General features: G+C 44.3%; 1 protein-coding gene across 1 annotated transcript in view; it reads right to left on the bottom strand.

The window, feature by feature from the left end:
- Positions 1 to 14473, bottom strand: part of CRLF3 (cytokine receptor like factor 3) — a 39058-nt gene that overhangs the window by 10958 nt on the left and 13627 nt on the right. The window contains exons 3-6 of the mRNA XM_014066404.2: positions 10255 to 10342; positions 8447 to 8624; positions 6656 to 6878; positions 4378 to 4510 (exon numbers count right to left, since the gene is read on the bottom strand). Of these exons, the coding sequence (XP_013921879.2) occupies positions 4378 to 4510; positions 6656 to 6878; positions 8447 to 8624; positions 10255 to 10342 (622 nt within the window). The remainder of the gene's footprint in view (positions 1 to 4377; positions 4511 to 6655; positions 6879 to 8446; positions 8625 to 10254; positions 10343 to 14473) is intronic.

Below are 14473 nucleotides of genomic sequence, written 5' to 3'. Positions count from 1 at the left end.
AGGAAGTCAGAACCAATCAGCAAGCAAGGTGTGCACTTCCACACAACACGCAGCTCTCTGCCACCTCCATCAACCTCTTCGCAGCATAGCCATGTGGCAACGGCTACGGGCAGTTGTGGCCCACTAAATCAGCTGTTAAACATTTCTTTCTTATTGAAATGTCAAAGCAGTTACAACCCACTTCATCTTTTTGCTTATTGACTCAGCCGCGCTACAAAATATTTCTTCTCTTTTCAAGGTTTAGAATTATTTTCTATGACCTGTGTGAACTTTCTTAATCAAAAGAAGAACTTTCATTACTAGAAAAACAAACCCAAATATCAAATCAGATTCCATCAAGCTTCTGCATCTTTCTTTTGGGAATCTGCATTTACAGTAGAGCCATGATGTACTTCAAAAAAGTACCGTATTTTTCAGAGTATAAGGCGCATCTTCCCCCCAAAAAAGAGGGTGAAAATCTGGGTGCGTCTTATACAGCATTTTTGGCATCCCGAAACTCTGCCCCCTTTGCAAAAAAATGGACGTGCAGAGGGTTTGGGAGGCCTGCAAAGTACTCCTGGGGGCCGGGGAGGGCAACAACTAGTGGGAAACGGGCCGTTTTTGCCCCCACCAGCCCTTAAGAGCACTCTACAAGCCTCCCAAATCCTATGCATGCCCTGTTTTTTTGCAAAAAAAACAGGCCCATTTTCACGGAAAATGGGCCATTTTTTGCTCATTCCCCTCCCCTCAGCCCCCAGGAGCACTTTGCAGGGCTCTCAAACTCTCATGCCCCATTTTTCAAAAAAAGAGGCATGCAGAGAGTTTGGGAGGCCTGCAGAGTGCAAAACCTTTTTTTTTTTAAATTTACCTCTTCAAAATGTTGGCGCATCTTATACTCCGGTGCATCTTATAGACCGAAAAATACGGTTAAGTAAAATATCTTACACACACAAACAGACCTATTGTGCAGTACAAGTAACCAGAGCCACACAGGAAGAGTTCAAGCTAATTCTTCTATTGTATTCTGCCTAATAATACAGGAATCTCCCCAGAGATTGCCTTCCCTTGGGAACAGATAGAGAAGGTTTCATATAGCTTGGAATAGGGCAGTCCTGGATCTCTTGTGGCTGCAAAATGATTCAAGACTAATTCCCCACTTGATTCTCCTCTTTGCCTGGCTGGGCATTTTCCAACATTTAACCAGAAAAGCTTGTTGATGTCTTGCAGAAAGGAACTATAGAAACCAATCAAAACCAAATCATCCAATACTAGACAATCCAATATCTAAACACAACCCTTACAATCCCAACGCAAGCTTTGGCAAGACAAAACCTTAGGCTAAAAGTTTCGGACTCCTCCAACCTTTTTTAAAGTGGCAGTTTAAAGTGTTTTCCAGTTTCCAAAAGCAATTACCAGTATATCATTACAAAGGAGGCTCAATTCATTGATCATTCTCTTCCAGTAAGACCCACAAAAGAGCAAAATGACTGCCTCCATTCCTGCTGTATGCTTAGGTTGTGACAAAATCTCTCTAGCCATTTTCCACAACTCTCTCGCATTTCCCTTTGATATCCCCCCCCCCCCATTTTTGAAATGAAATCTGAACCCGTTGGCTTCCCTGGAGACTTTTCCTCCTTCAGTTGAGTATTGACCTCATTGTCTCTCTGGAGTTTGGCAAAGGCTATGGCTTCCCTCTTTTTGCAGACACACATCCTGTCATCCCCCAGCACAAAAGAAGAGCAGGGCAGCCCTTGAGGAGAAAGATAATCAAGTCCACGGGGACAAGGAGGAGGAAAAAGCCTGGCCAGGGAAATCTAGACAATTCAAGGACAGACATTCCTCTTTGCTAGAAAACAAAGTTTGCGGTGGGCAAAGCCCAAGGCCAAGTAATAGAGAAAGCCAACATTTAAGACCAAAGGGATGGGTCAGCTTGGAACGATCTGGCCAGTAACTGAAGCCTATCTTCCTTCCACGAAGAAACAGGAAATGCACTTCACTTGAACTAGGAATGTTTTGATTTCAAGTGATTAAGTGCACCCCAATAGTAGAAGAGGCCACCTAGGAAGGGAGAAATTGGTCACCCTCCAGATGCTGCTGGACTCCCAGTGGCTGCTGGGTGGCTGGTAGACTTGTCATTCAACCAAAGCTGGAAATGCACCAGTTTCCCACTCTACTTTGAATGACTAGGACAGTGATGGTGAACCTTTTTGTAAAAGCGTGCCAAAATTGTGTGCGTGCGTGCTATTGCGCGCATGCGTGGGCCTACACCCACAATTCAATGCATCCCACCCACCTGCGCATGCATGTGACCCCCAGCCCTGCGAACCCCCCCCCCCATGCAGGGAGGGTGTTTCACCCTCCCCAGGCTCCAGATGTTTTCCTGAAGCCAGGGGAGGCAAAAACTGCCTTCCCCGGCTCTCTGGAAGGCCAAAAATCAGCTGGCCGGCACGCACATTGGAGGAGAGAGCTCATGTGCCAGCAAATATGGCTCCGTGTGCCACCTGTGGCATGCACGCCATAGGTTTGCCATCACAGGACTAGGAGATCTAATTCAGAGGAATGATTCAGAAAGCCAGCTCACTTTCTCCAAAGAAAGAGAAAGCTTTCCTGCATCTGAGTGATCAAACAATTCACTCAAAGAACGCAACTGAGGTATTGTATATTCATAATGATATTTGACTCCATTTTAAAATAAGAAATTCGGCATTTTGTAGGTAGTTTCTTTTAAATGGAAAAATAAATTCAATCAAGGTATCGGGTAGGTTTTTTTAAAAAAAGCTTTAAAAAGTCATCCAGTTTTATATGCCCTGGTTGGGGGGCCTTGGATACCTCTAAGCCAGGAATCTTCAAACTTGGTAACTTTTAAGATTTATTGGACTTCAACTCCCAGAATTCCCCAGCCAGCCAATTTGGGGAACTGAAGTCCACAAGTCTTAAAGTTGCCAAGTTGGGAGACCCCTGCTCTAAGCAGTAGCAGCAACATGGGAAGTGATTATGCGAGTAGGTCACCTGATGTGAAAGCTGCAAATATATCAAGTGAAAAAGACCAGGCCTGTACATGAAGATTCAATTAAACTGGTTTATTGCTAAAAGTTTATGCAAAAGAATCTTCTCAGCCAATGGTCTGGCCCACAAAGGGAGAGGTTGGATTTACCATATTTTTTGGACTATATGATGCACCGGTGTATAAGATGTACCAAGATTTTGAAGAGAGGTAAGTACGAAAAAAAAAATTGTCGTCCCCCCACCGCCCCCCAGGAGGCTTCAGCAGGGCTGGGGGAAGGCAAAAGGCCCCCGTTTTTGCAAACAAACAGAGGCATTTTTGCCTTTCCCCAGCCCTGCTGAAGTCTGCAGAGTGCATTTGGGGGCTGGGGAAGGCAAAAACATCTCTGTTTTTATAAAAAACAGTCCATTTTTTGTAAAAATGGGATGCGGGGGCAGGGCTTCAGGCAAAAAATGATTGTATTCGGTGTATAAGATGCAACAACATTTCTACGCTCTTTTTTGGGGGGGGGTGCGTCTTATATTCCAAAAAATACAGTAGTTTTCTTGTGGCTACATAGGGATTCTAGGCTGATTCCACTTTTCACTCTTTTCCCAGATATCTTTGGAGATTCTGTTGTCCAGGTCAAGGTTGTCCCAAAAGTGCTTTCTTTCAAAAGGCAACTGGACTTTCTTGTTTTGCTAGAAGATGTTTTTCTTCTCATCCAAGAAGCTTCTTCAGTTCTGACTGAATGGTGGAGAATGGAAGGATTTTTATTCCTTGCCTTGCAGTCGTGTGCTTAGCCTTCTTTCCGAGTGTCGCTGGGGTTCACTTGGAACTATTTGTACCCTCAGAATCACCTGAATCCTTTAGTCTGCAATTGTTCTTTTCTGGAAATCCTTTCCTATTCCTGTACCATTTAACTATGTGTTGTGGGATGAACACCCTTCATATGGGGCTACCTGTACACACAATTCTTCAACCTTCAAATTTAAAGTCTAGGTTTCATTTATTTTGAGCATAAAAACCAGAAGTGACACCTAGTGAGTCAATCCTGAGTAACTAGAACACAGCCTAGCTCAACAAAAGAAGAAATCACAGGTGGAGCCACGGTGGCGCAGTGGTTAGAATTCAGTTATTGCAGGCTTCTTCTGCTAACTGCTGGCTGACCGCACTTTGGCAGATCGAATCTCACCAGGCTCAAGGCTGACTCAGCCTTCCATCCTTCCGAGGTGGGTAAAATTAGGACCCAGATTGTTGGGGGCAATAGGCTGACTCTGTAAACCGCTTAGAGAGGGCTGTTAAAGCACTGTGAAGCGGTATTTAAGCCTAAGTACTATTGCTATCAATGCCATCAAAATTTAGTTTGGGAAAATACAACCAGATGATTGATTGATTGATCCACCTTTTCTTACCGGAATGTCAGTGTCTGACCACAACAATAAGTTGGAGCCTTGGAATACAGCACACCACCCGTTTGCGAATCGTTTCGAAGGGCTATGTTCCTTCGGCTGCTCAAGCTGTAGCCCTCCATGCCTGGAGTCCATTCTAAGGAAAGAAGAACCAAGAGTAATAATGCAGGGGCCCCGCCCAGTTTGAACAAACTACAAAACGTAACATTATATTCTTAAGTTTGCTGACACCAACAGGCCCAGCCTTCTCAGAAAATATGCTTTGCTTCAATTTTTAGTTATGGCTTTGTATACATTCCAAGATAGGAAAAGCGTGCAAAGAATGTACAAGTAGTCCTCGACTTACAACAATTCATGTAGTGAACGTTCAAAGTTACAACGGTACTGAAAAAAGTGACTTAGGACCGTTTTTCACATTTCGCAGTGTGAAAATCCCCGTGGTTAGGTGATTTACATTAGGATGACTGACAACTGACTTACATTTATGAGGGTTACGGTGTGTCATGGAGTCGTGTGTGATCCCCTTTTGCGACTGCCTGACAAGCAAAGTCAATGGAGGAAGCCAGATTCACTTAACAACTCTTTTACTAATTTAAGAGCTACAGTGATTCACTTCACAAATGAGGTGGGAAAGGTCGTAAAATGGAGCAAACTCAGTTAACAAATTTCTCACTTAACAGTGGCACGACAAAACCGCGCTCGACTAAGCCGCATCTGATTAAACCGCGTCACTGACGTCATCAACAGGGCGACAACAGCAAGCGTGGAGAAAGAAGGGCGCTTTAAATAGCGCTTTGAAAGCAAGCCGATTCAACTTAAGGTAAGGGTTAGGGTTAGGGTTAGGGTTAGCTTTAGGGTTAGGTTTAGGGTTAGCGTTAGGTTTAGGGTTAGGTTAAGGTTTAGGGTTAGGTTAAGGGTTAGGATTAGGATTAGGTTTAGGTTAGGTTAAGGGTTAGGTTTAGGGTTAGGTTTAGGGCTAGGTTAAGGGTTAGGTTTAGGATTAGGTTTAGGGGGGTTAGGTTTAGGGGTTAATTTTAGGTTTAGCGTTTACAGCATGCTTCTGTCTCCGCGCTGTTGTCGCGCTGTTGATGACAGCTACGTGGTTTCGTCGAGCGCAGTTTAGTCGAACGCGGTTTTGTGGTGGAACCTCACTTAACAACATACATTTTGGGCTCAATTGTGATCGTTGAGGACTACCTGTACACAGTAATCTTTGATTTACAATTATTTTGTTCAGTGACCACTTAAAGTTACATTACTGAAAAAAGGTGACTTATGACTTATGTCTGTTTTTCATACTTATGACCATTGCAGCATTCCAATGGTCACGTGATCAAAATTTGGATGCTTGGCAACTGGCATGTATTTGTGACGGTTGCACTGTCCCGGGGTCCTGTGATCACTACCTTCCCAGCCAGCTTCCAACAAGCAAAGTCAATGGGGGAAGCCAGATTTGCTTAATGACTGGATGGTTCTTTTAACAACTGCAGTGATTCACTTAACAAGTGTGGCAAGAAAGGTCGCAAAATGGGTCAAAACTCACTTAACCATCTTGCTTAGCAATGGAAATTTTGAGCTCAACTGTGGTCATAAGTTGAGGACTAATTGTAATTCACAAACAGTCTGATCATATACAAACCTACAAGCCTTCTTAGGATCAATAAACTTTATGTTTTCAAAGGAGAACTCAGAGTTACTTAAAACACAATTTAATTGATTTCATATGCTCTACAGTTGAAAACACAACAACATTCCATAAAGTTAAATGTTTGTGTAAGAAACGGCCTTAGCATCAAACAAGGATACCTGAATATGAAAAGTTATCATACAGAGCAAACTACATGATAGCAATAGTCTAGATCCGTGATGGTGAACCTGTGGCATGCAGCGCCCTCTCTGTGGGCATGCGCACTGTCACCCCAGGTCAGATCTCTGTGGTGTTTCTTTCGTGAACTTCTGTTTCCCTGCAAATGACGAAACAGAAGCTCACGAAAGAAAACGATCTTACCTCTTGCTGCGCTGCCGTGTTGGGATGCCCCGCCTCCCACCGGCCAACTGGTCTTTGGGTCTCTGCTGTACATGTGCACATGGCTGTGCATGCACGCAGATGTTTGTGGATGCGCGTGTGCACACTTTTCCGTTTGGGCGTGCGTGCACGCAGTTTGGGCATTTGGTGTCTAAAAGGTTCGCCATCACTGGGCTAGATTTACAGGTCAGGGAAAGGAGATGAAGCAAGACTGAAATATTTTTTTATCGCAGAATAAAATGACGAAATGCATACCATGAGGGACCAATGTGGAACACCCGGTCTGAGAAACACTCCATGGGCTCCATTCCTGACGGCCGTCTCCCCGCGCACAAACCTTGAACTGATAATCGACGTTGGGATCGATGTGCAACACCATGAATTCTGTGTCAGAACCAACGTAGACATCTTCAAAATGGCAAGTGGTACTCTTGCGATACTGAAGCCTGTAGTCTTGCGGGATGAAGTCCTCCTCAACCTGAGCAAAGATAAGTTACCTTATCGCATATCTTAAAACTCTTCCTTCCTTAAACATTTGTTTTAACTGACTTGTTCTCTAAAAAGGCGAAGGCTCGAAACTCCCCAGGATTTTGGGATTAGAAGCACACTGGGCATTATCACAAAGTGCAAAGGACACAATCGCAAAATTACTGTTGTGGGGCAAGTGGTTAGACACAAAGCATATTTTCCAGTCTTACACCAGCCAGATGTGCTGGAATCCTGAGAATTCCAGTTCAAACATATCTGGAAAAGTGATACCGTGTTTCCCCTAAAATAAGACATGGTCTTATTTTCATTTGACCCCCGAAATAAGTGCTTGTTTTGACCCCTGAAAATAAGCCTTATTTTCAGGGAGGTGTTATTATTTTTGAGGTGCAGGAGGCGGCAAGTGTGGTCATCTCATGGCTGCTGCTGTGTTGCAATATTTGGGGGGGCTTATTATCCAGGGAGGTCTTATTTTTGGGTAAACAGGGTATAAATATTAAGAGGCAGGAACAATCACATAGAATCCATTTCACAATGTGCCAGTTATCAGATAGCTATTAAACGAGTTCCAATTAAAAAAGAATGCTATCTCAAACAGAAACCAATAAGCCACATAATAACCATTATTCGTTGTATTAACTACTATCTGCATGCTATTATCAAGGAAGAGATTTTCATATGATGGGGAATATCCCAAATCTCTACCCCAGGTGTGTCAAACTCAAGGGCCGGCAGGATTTGCTTATATCTGGCCCACAGGGCTACGCTGGAAACAGCAAAGGACCAGTCTGCGGTGCCTCTGCCAGTGATAACAGAGCTCAGAAGCGCCACAGGTAACCCTCCCAAACTCCGTTTTCGCTGGCAGAGAGTTGTAGGAGGCCGTCACTGCCGAAAATGGAGCTCAGGAGCCTGTTTTTGCTGGCAGAGCATTCGGGCCTCCATAGGCACCCCCGACATATGTGATGTCAAACTGGCCATGCCCCCCCCCGAGGTCAAATACAACCTTGATGCAGCTCTCAATGAAATAAAGTTTGACATCCTTGCTCTACCACTTATACTTAGTCCTCAACTTCATTTAGTGACCCTTCGAGGTTATAATGGCACGAAAAAAAGTGACTTATGACCATTTGCACACTTACAATACTTACAGCATCCCCACTATCATGTGATCAAAATTCAAGTGCTTGGCAACCGGTTTATATTTATGACATTTGCAGTGGCCCAGGGTCATGGGATCACATTTCGCGACCTTCTGACAAGTAAAGTCTATGTCAGACTTTGGGGAAAGGCAGATTCATTTAACAACCATGTTGCTAACTTAATCAGTGCAGTGATTCGCTTAACACCTGTGGCAAGAAAGGTGGTAAAACGGGGCAAAACTCACTTAACAACTGTCTCGCTTAGCAACATGAATTTTGGGCTGAAATGTGGTCGTAAGCAGAGGACTACCTGTAATGTGTTTCTGTCCATCGTAAAATCACCATCAGGCTGTTGGGTTAAAGCCCAAGGCAAAAGAAAAAGCCCAGGTGGCATCTGATCCTGAAAAGGCTGCTAACTTACCTTGCACCACCGTACTAAGATACCTCCAGGTTTCTCGATCAGTTCTTCTATTTGTATCGGCGGTCGAGATGCTACTGTTCCGTGGCTGAAGATGTAGCTTTTCATAATTGTAAAAAAGGAGTCATCCCACTGAGCAGACAAGCTAGCCACATCAACCAGCGATGGCACTTCAGGTAAACTAAAGAGAGAAAACATAATCAATATACATAGCAGGCAAGGATCTTTTTTCATTCAGAACCTTTAATGACGCTTGGAACTCTTGAGTTGATGTTTTTAAGAAAAATGTCTTATATTAATTTCTCTATCCACTCCAATCCATATCTTGTTTTCTTTATCATCTATATATAAAAACGTGTGTGTGTGTGTGTGTGTGTGTGTGTGTGTGTGTGTGTTTGTGTGTGTGTGTGTGTTCCAGCATAACTCTGGAACACCTCGAGCAATTTCAACCAAACTTGGTACACAGATGGCTTAGTCTCTGGAAACAAATGTTGTGGGGATAAGACACCCCTAATACCCTTGGCAGGGTTCTGTTAAGATACAGCCTGTTGTACCTTAAAATGGATTCTACTGTACAGCACATTGGAGTTGCCATGGTAACGGTTTCATTGTACTCCACAAGAGGGCTCCCTCTGGTAAGGGGGAAATCCAACATTAAAAATTACGTTTGGTCCAGACATTTTCCCCTTATAAATAAATACCTGGGCAATGCAGGGTTATCAACTAGTTTTTATCATAAAAAGAAGCACATCAGAACAGGTATAAAATGATGGTTATAGATTTCTATTCACCAACCCTACCTCCATAAGTTTGAAGGCAGGGTTTTAGCACCACCTCCTCTGTACCCATAGCTCTGCACCTGGTGTTTCCCAAATAGAAAAATATAAATTTGAAAGGTGGTGAAGATGGAATGAAAGAAACTCTGGATTGATTAAGTTTCTCACCAAGGAAATATTCAGAAAATTCATTGGGCTGGTTTAATTGAAGTCTATCCCAACCATGAAGACAATTTTCTCCCTTAAAATAATAATTTTGAGATTCACAAATTTACACAGGTGGTCCTTCATTTACGATCGCTCACTTAACGAACATTCAAAGTTATAACACCCACACACCCCACACAAAAGCTACTTAAAGTTACAATAGGCAAGCACACCACGTGTTCATGTGATAGTATTTGGAGTGCTTGGAAACCAGTTCATATTTACAGTCATTTGCACACCATCCGATGACTGCAATTTGCAATTGTTTTGCTGGCAAAAAATAATGCCCATTGAGGATAAATTCTTTTAGCAAACACCACAAAAAAATGTAAAAAAAAACCCAAACAAACCAGGTCTGGTTAGCTGATGCCTCAACTTATGACCATAACTCCAGGCTCAATTATAGTCATAAATCAAGGACTACTTGTACATTCTTTTCAGCTTTGCTGTGAGTTTTTGTTTTTGAGTGCTCAGATTTTCCATTGGGATAGTTCTGCATGTTTGTTTGGTTTGTTTGTTAGATTTATAATGATCTCACTATCCAAAGGAACTCTAGTTGAAGATTAGTTTAGGGTTACCCTTTTCAAAGGAAAACTTTCCAATGTAAGTCAATCGCCTAATAATGCTATCTGAAGGTTGGACAGTTGCTATTATGAGCCTCAATCCTGCTATCTGAATAGATCAAGTTGTCTAAACGGTACCTTAGAAACGGCAATTTCTGCGTCATTCACATAAATTATCCTAAGTGGGGAAAGGGCCTCTACAACCCAAGGATACGTCTGTCAGCCACCGACTGTGAAAATCCAGCCCCAATTTGTGGCCTCTTACCTGTCCAGCTGAATATGCAAAGCCTTTTTTGCAAAACTGCAGAGCTTGTCACTGTTGTCCCTTGTAATTTCACAAATGGCATTTTCACCTGTAATGCAATAGCAGGCGATTATTACTAAGAAGGGAGTCACAGCCAAGGACAGGCTTCCGTGACATTCACTTCTCCTTTGCAGACATTCATCCAAACTGTATATCGGCCACCTTAACAGTACATGAGGTCCAAATGCTATGGATGATTAGATAAATTCTGATCACAGTGGAGAAATTTCCTGACAGAGAAAATCAACTAGTGGAACACCTTGCCCTTTAGAAGTGGTGAGCGCACTGGAAGTCTCTAAGAAGACATTGGACAGCAATTTGTCTAGAATGTGTAGGGCCATGATGGCAAACCTATGGCATGCGTGCCAGAGGTGGCACACAGAGCCTTCTCTGTGGGCATGCACCCCTCATCAGCTGTTCTTCTGGTTTCTGAGGCCCGCAAGCATGCCGGCCAGCTGGTCTTTGCACATGCCGGACTGCCGGAAACCCGAAGACCACGTGGCCGGTGCATCATCTAGTCAAGTGTCTTGAGTCAGAATATAGAAAACAGGTACATGTAGGTATACTGTATATCACTGTTGGGCTGCACTATAGAACAGTGATGGCAAACCTTTTCGGCACCGAGTGCCCAAACCAGAATGCGCACATGCATGCCAGAATTTTGAAGATCAGCTGGTTGATGCGCATGTGTGCGCTGGTTTTTGGGTTTCTGGGACTCCGGCATGCATGAAGACCAGCTTGTCTGCGCACATGCATGCGCCAGAACCCAAAAACTAGGTTGCTGGAAAACACATGTGCACTGGCCAACTGGTCTTCAGGTTTCTCATGCGCATGCACATTCCAGTTTGGGCACTCGGTGCCTAAAAGGTTCGCCATCACTGGTGTAAGGCCAGGGTGTCAAAGTCAATTTCATTGAGGGCCACATCAGGGTTGTGTTTGACTTGGGGGGGAGGGGTGGCCAGGGTGGGCATGGCCATCTCGATGTCACTCATATCGGGGGTGCCTGTGGCACCTGAGCTCCGTTTTCAGCTGTGACGGCCTCCTGTGACCCTCTGCCAGTGAAAATGAAACTCAAAAGGGCCACGTTCCATTTTTGCTGGCAGAGGCACTGTGGGCTGGTCCTTCCCTGTTTCCAGGGCAGCCCCTGTGCTATATCTAAGCACCTGGTGGGCCGAATCCGGCCCCTGGGCCTTGAGTTTCACACCCTTGGTGTAGGGTCTCCTGCTTGTGCATTGGGTTCGATTAGAAGATTCCAAAGTCCTTCCAACTCTGTTATTCTGTTATTAATTCTGCTTTACTGTGGCTGGTTTTTAGGACTTTTGAAGAAGAACTCTTTTGGAAGGTTACAATTCTGTGATTCCATGGGCTCATATGGGTGATTACCAATTTCTACCCCCTCTACAAAACCTGGGTTGATGTTTTGCTCCTACATGTCTCTCTACACTTCTTGACGTAGCTGAAGGAAGGAGAAGAAAAAACGTGCCAGTGTCTTACGATGTCTTCTGCCTTGCCATAAAGAGCAGGTTGAGGCTGTTTCTCTCACCCAACGATCCACAATTTTCTTTTAAGGCTGTCAAGCTTAGGAAGCTTCTGCTCTACATCCAAAAACCAGAGGTTTCTCGATCGTTTTTTTTCATTCCTCCCTTCTATCTTCTGCCACCATTTTCCAAACAATTCAGAAAGATTTGAGAAAGGGGAAGAATGCAGGGCATTGTTGGTGAACCTTTTTGGCGCTGAGTGCCAAAATGGAAACGCAGGTGCACATGCCGGAAACCAGAAAAGCAGCCATCATGATGTGCATACATGCGCTGAGCGGCTGAACTCCCAGCTTCCTGCACACACATGTGCACCGGCCACCTGGTCTTCCAGTTTCTGGCACGCATGCGTGCATGAAGACTGGCTGGCTAGTGCATATGCGCGCACTGGATACCGGAAGAGCAGCTGCCCTGTACGCATACATAGGTGTCCTGAGAGCACCAAAGACTTCACAAAAGCAGGGTTTTTTTGCCAAATGAAAACTTCCAGTCTTTATTTAATCATCTAGGACAGTGATGGCAAACCTTTTTGTCGCCGCATGCCGAAAGTGTGCACACACGTGCAATCATATGCGTGCGTGCCCACACCCATAATGCAATGCACACGTGACACCCCACACACACTCCCTGCCCCCCTGTGCATGCACGCGCAACACACACGCCCGTGCATGTATGTGTGATCCCATTGCCCTGTTTTGGGTCTAACAGACCTCCCTGCAGCCTCCTGGGACCTAAAACAGGGTGGGGGACATGCTCCCCCTGCCCCCTGTGCATGCATGCATGCCTCCACATGTGCCTCACCCCCTGCATGCGCGGCTCACATATGCATCCCCATCCCCCACGCATGCATGGCAGAGACCCGAAAATCAGCTGGCTGGTGAGAGGCGTGTGTGCGTGCGTGCATGTGTGGTAGAGCTGCCTGGGGCGACGGCTCGTATGCCCGCAGAGATGGCTCCGTGTGCCACATGTGGCACATGTGCCATAGGTTTGCCATCATGGATCTAGGACCAGAGAGCAACTGCTAAGCTTTGCTGAGTTCATTCTTAGACAAGGAGATTCTACTTACAGAAAGAAGCAAATTTAGCTAGTTTGATATTGTAGTTCTAATAGTAAATATCTTCAATGAAATCATTTCACCACTACCAAATTGCAGGACTGAAGCAACATGCTGGTTCTCATCTCCGCAATAGCATTGCTATGCAAGATACGTGATACAATCTCTTTATGCTCAGTATTCCCCACCCTTCATCCCTGAGGTTGGGTGAAGGAAGAAATGAACAAGAAAATGCTGACTAGGTTGGCATCACAACTTGTTTAATTAAGTATTATTGTGTATCTTTCAGAAGTGGCCCAGGAGCAGCTATGACAAGCGGTTGCAAGACTGCTGACGGCTCTGAGTTACATAGTCCATCCTTATCCCAGTTCTGTTCATTGTGGTTCTTGCAATCTTATTCAACAGTCAAAACAATTCAACAGACATCTTTAATTTGTTTTTGGGATTAAGATATTCCAGCTCCAAATTCTCAGTATATTGATAGTCGTGATAATGTTCTGCGCACCCAGCAAATTGTTCTGAAACTTATCTCACTGAATTAAAATGAACATATTGGTAGAAGAGTAGGGTTCACCCATTATGTGAAGCCATAATAGCAATAACACTTAGACTTATAATCATATGCTTTGCAGCATTCTCTGAGCAGTTTACAACATCAGCGTATTGCTCCCAACAACCTCTGTCCTCATGTTACCAACCTCGGAAGGATGGAAGATGGAGTCAACCATGAGTCCCATCAGAATCGAACTCCTGGCAGTGGATAGAGTCAACCTGCAATAATGCATTCTAACTACTGCACCACCATGGTTCTGTAACATGCTTTATGGAGTTTTGATTTATGTAAACCAAGACACTATGGCTTGTAAAACATCTTGCTGTGTATATGTATTCACAGACATTATATTGTTACAACAAACCATAGTATGTAGACCAGGCAATGTGTAATATGCATGGGAAAACAAAAGACAGAGAGATGCATCAAGAGCTCCTTCCTTTGGATCAACAATAGACATATCATCTGCAATTTATTTCTGAACAATGATTCATGAATGTGCTTTATATGCATGCTCATTCTGTGCATAATTACCATTTGTTTGATTTATGCCCTGTTTTTCCTACAAAAGCTCAAACTGGCAAACACAGTATTCTCTGCTTGATTGCCCCACACCAACAATCATGAGAAAGGATCAGTTAAATTATATCAGCCTGACCAATTTTACCAAACCAGCTTTTACACCTCAAGGGTGGACTTGAATTGAGTCTTCTCAACCTTGTCTAACATCTTATTTGTTTAAAGTATAAGCCAGTGATGGGTAACCTTTTTCTCCTTGCGTGCCAAAATTGCACGTGTGCGTGTGTGCCCACACCCATAATGCAATGTGCCCCCCATGCATGCCCGCACGACCCCCCGTATTCCCCCTGCCCCACCGCACATGTGCGTGATCTCCCCTGCGTCCCCCCCCCAAGCATGTGTGTGACAAAAAAAAAAACCTGCACCACATTTTGGGCATACTAGTCCTCCCTGAAGCCTCCTGAAACCAAAAAACGGGCGCTAGGGGGGTGCCTAGCTCTAGGTTCACCATCACGGGTA

The sequence above is a fragment of the Thamnophis sirtalis genome, unplaced genomic scaffold (assembly GCF_051295495.1).
Source record: "Thamnophis sirtalis isolate CommonGarterSnake01/CBP01778 unplaced genomic scaffold, rThaSir2_p1.2 scaffold_3, whole genome shotgun sequence".
NCBI lineage: Eukaryota > Metazoa > Chordata > Lepidosauria > Squamata > Natricidae > Thamnophis > Thamnophis sirtalis.
This window is presented reverse-complemented; position numbering and strand designations above follow the sequence as displayed.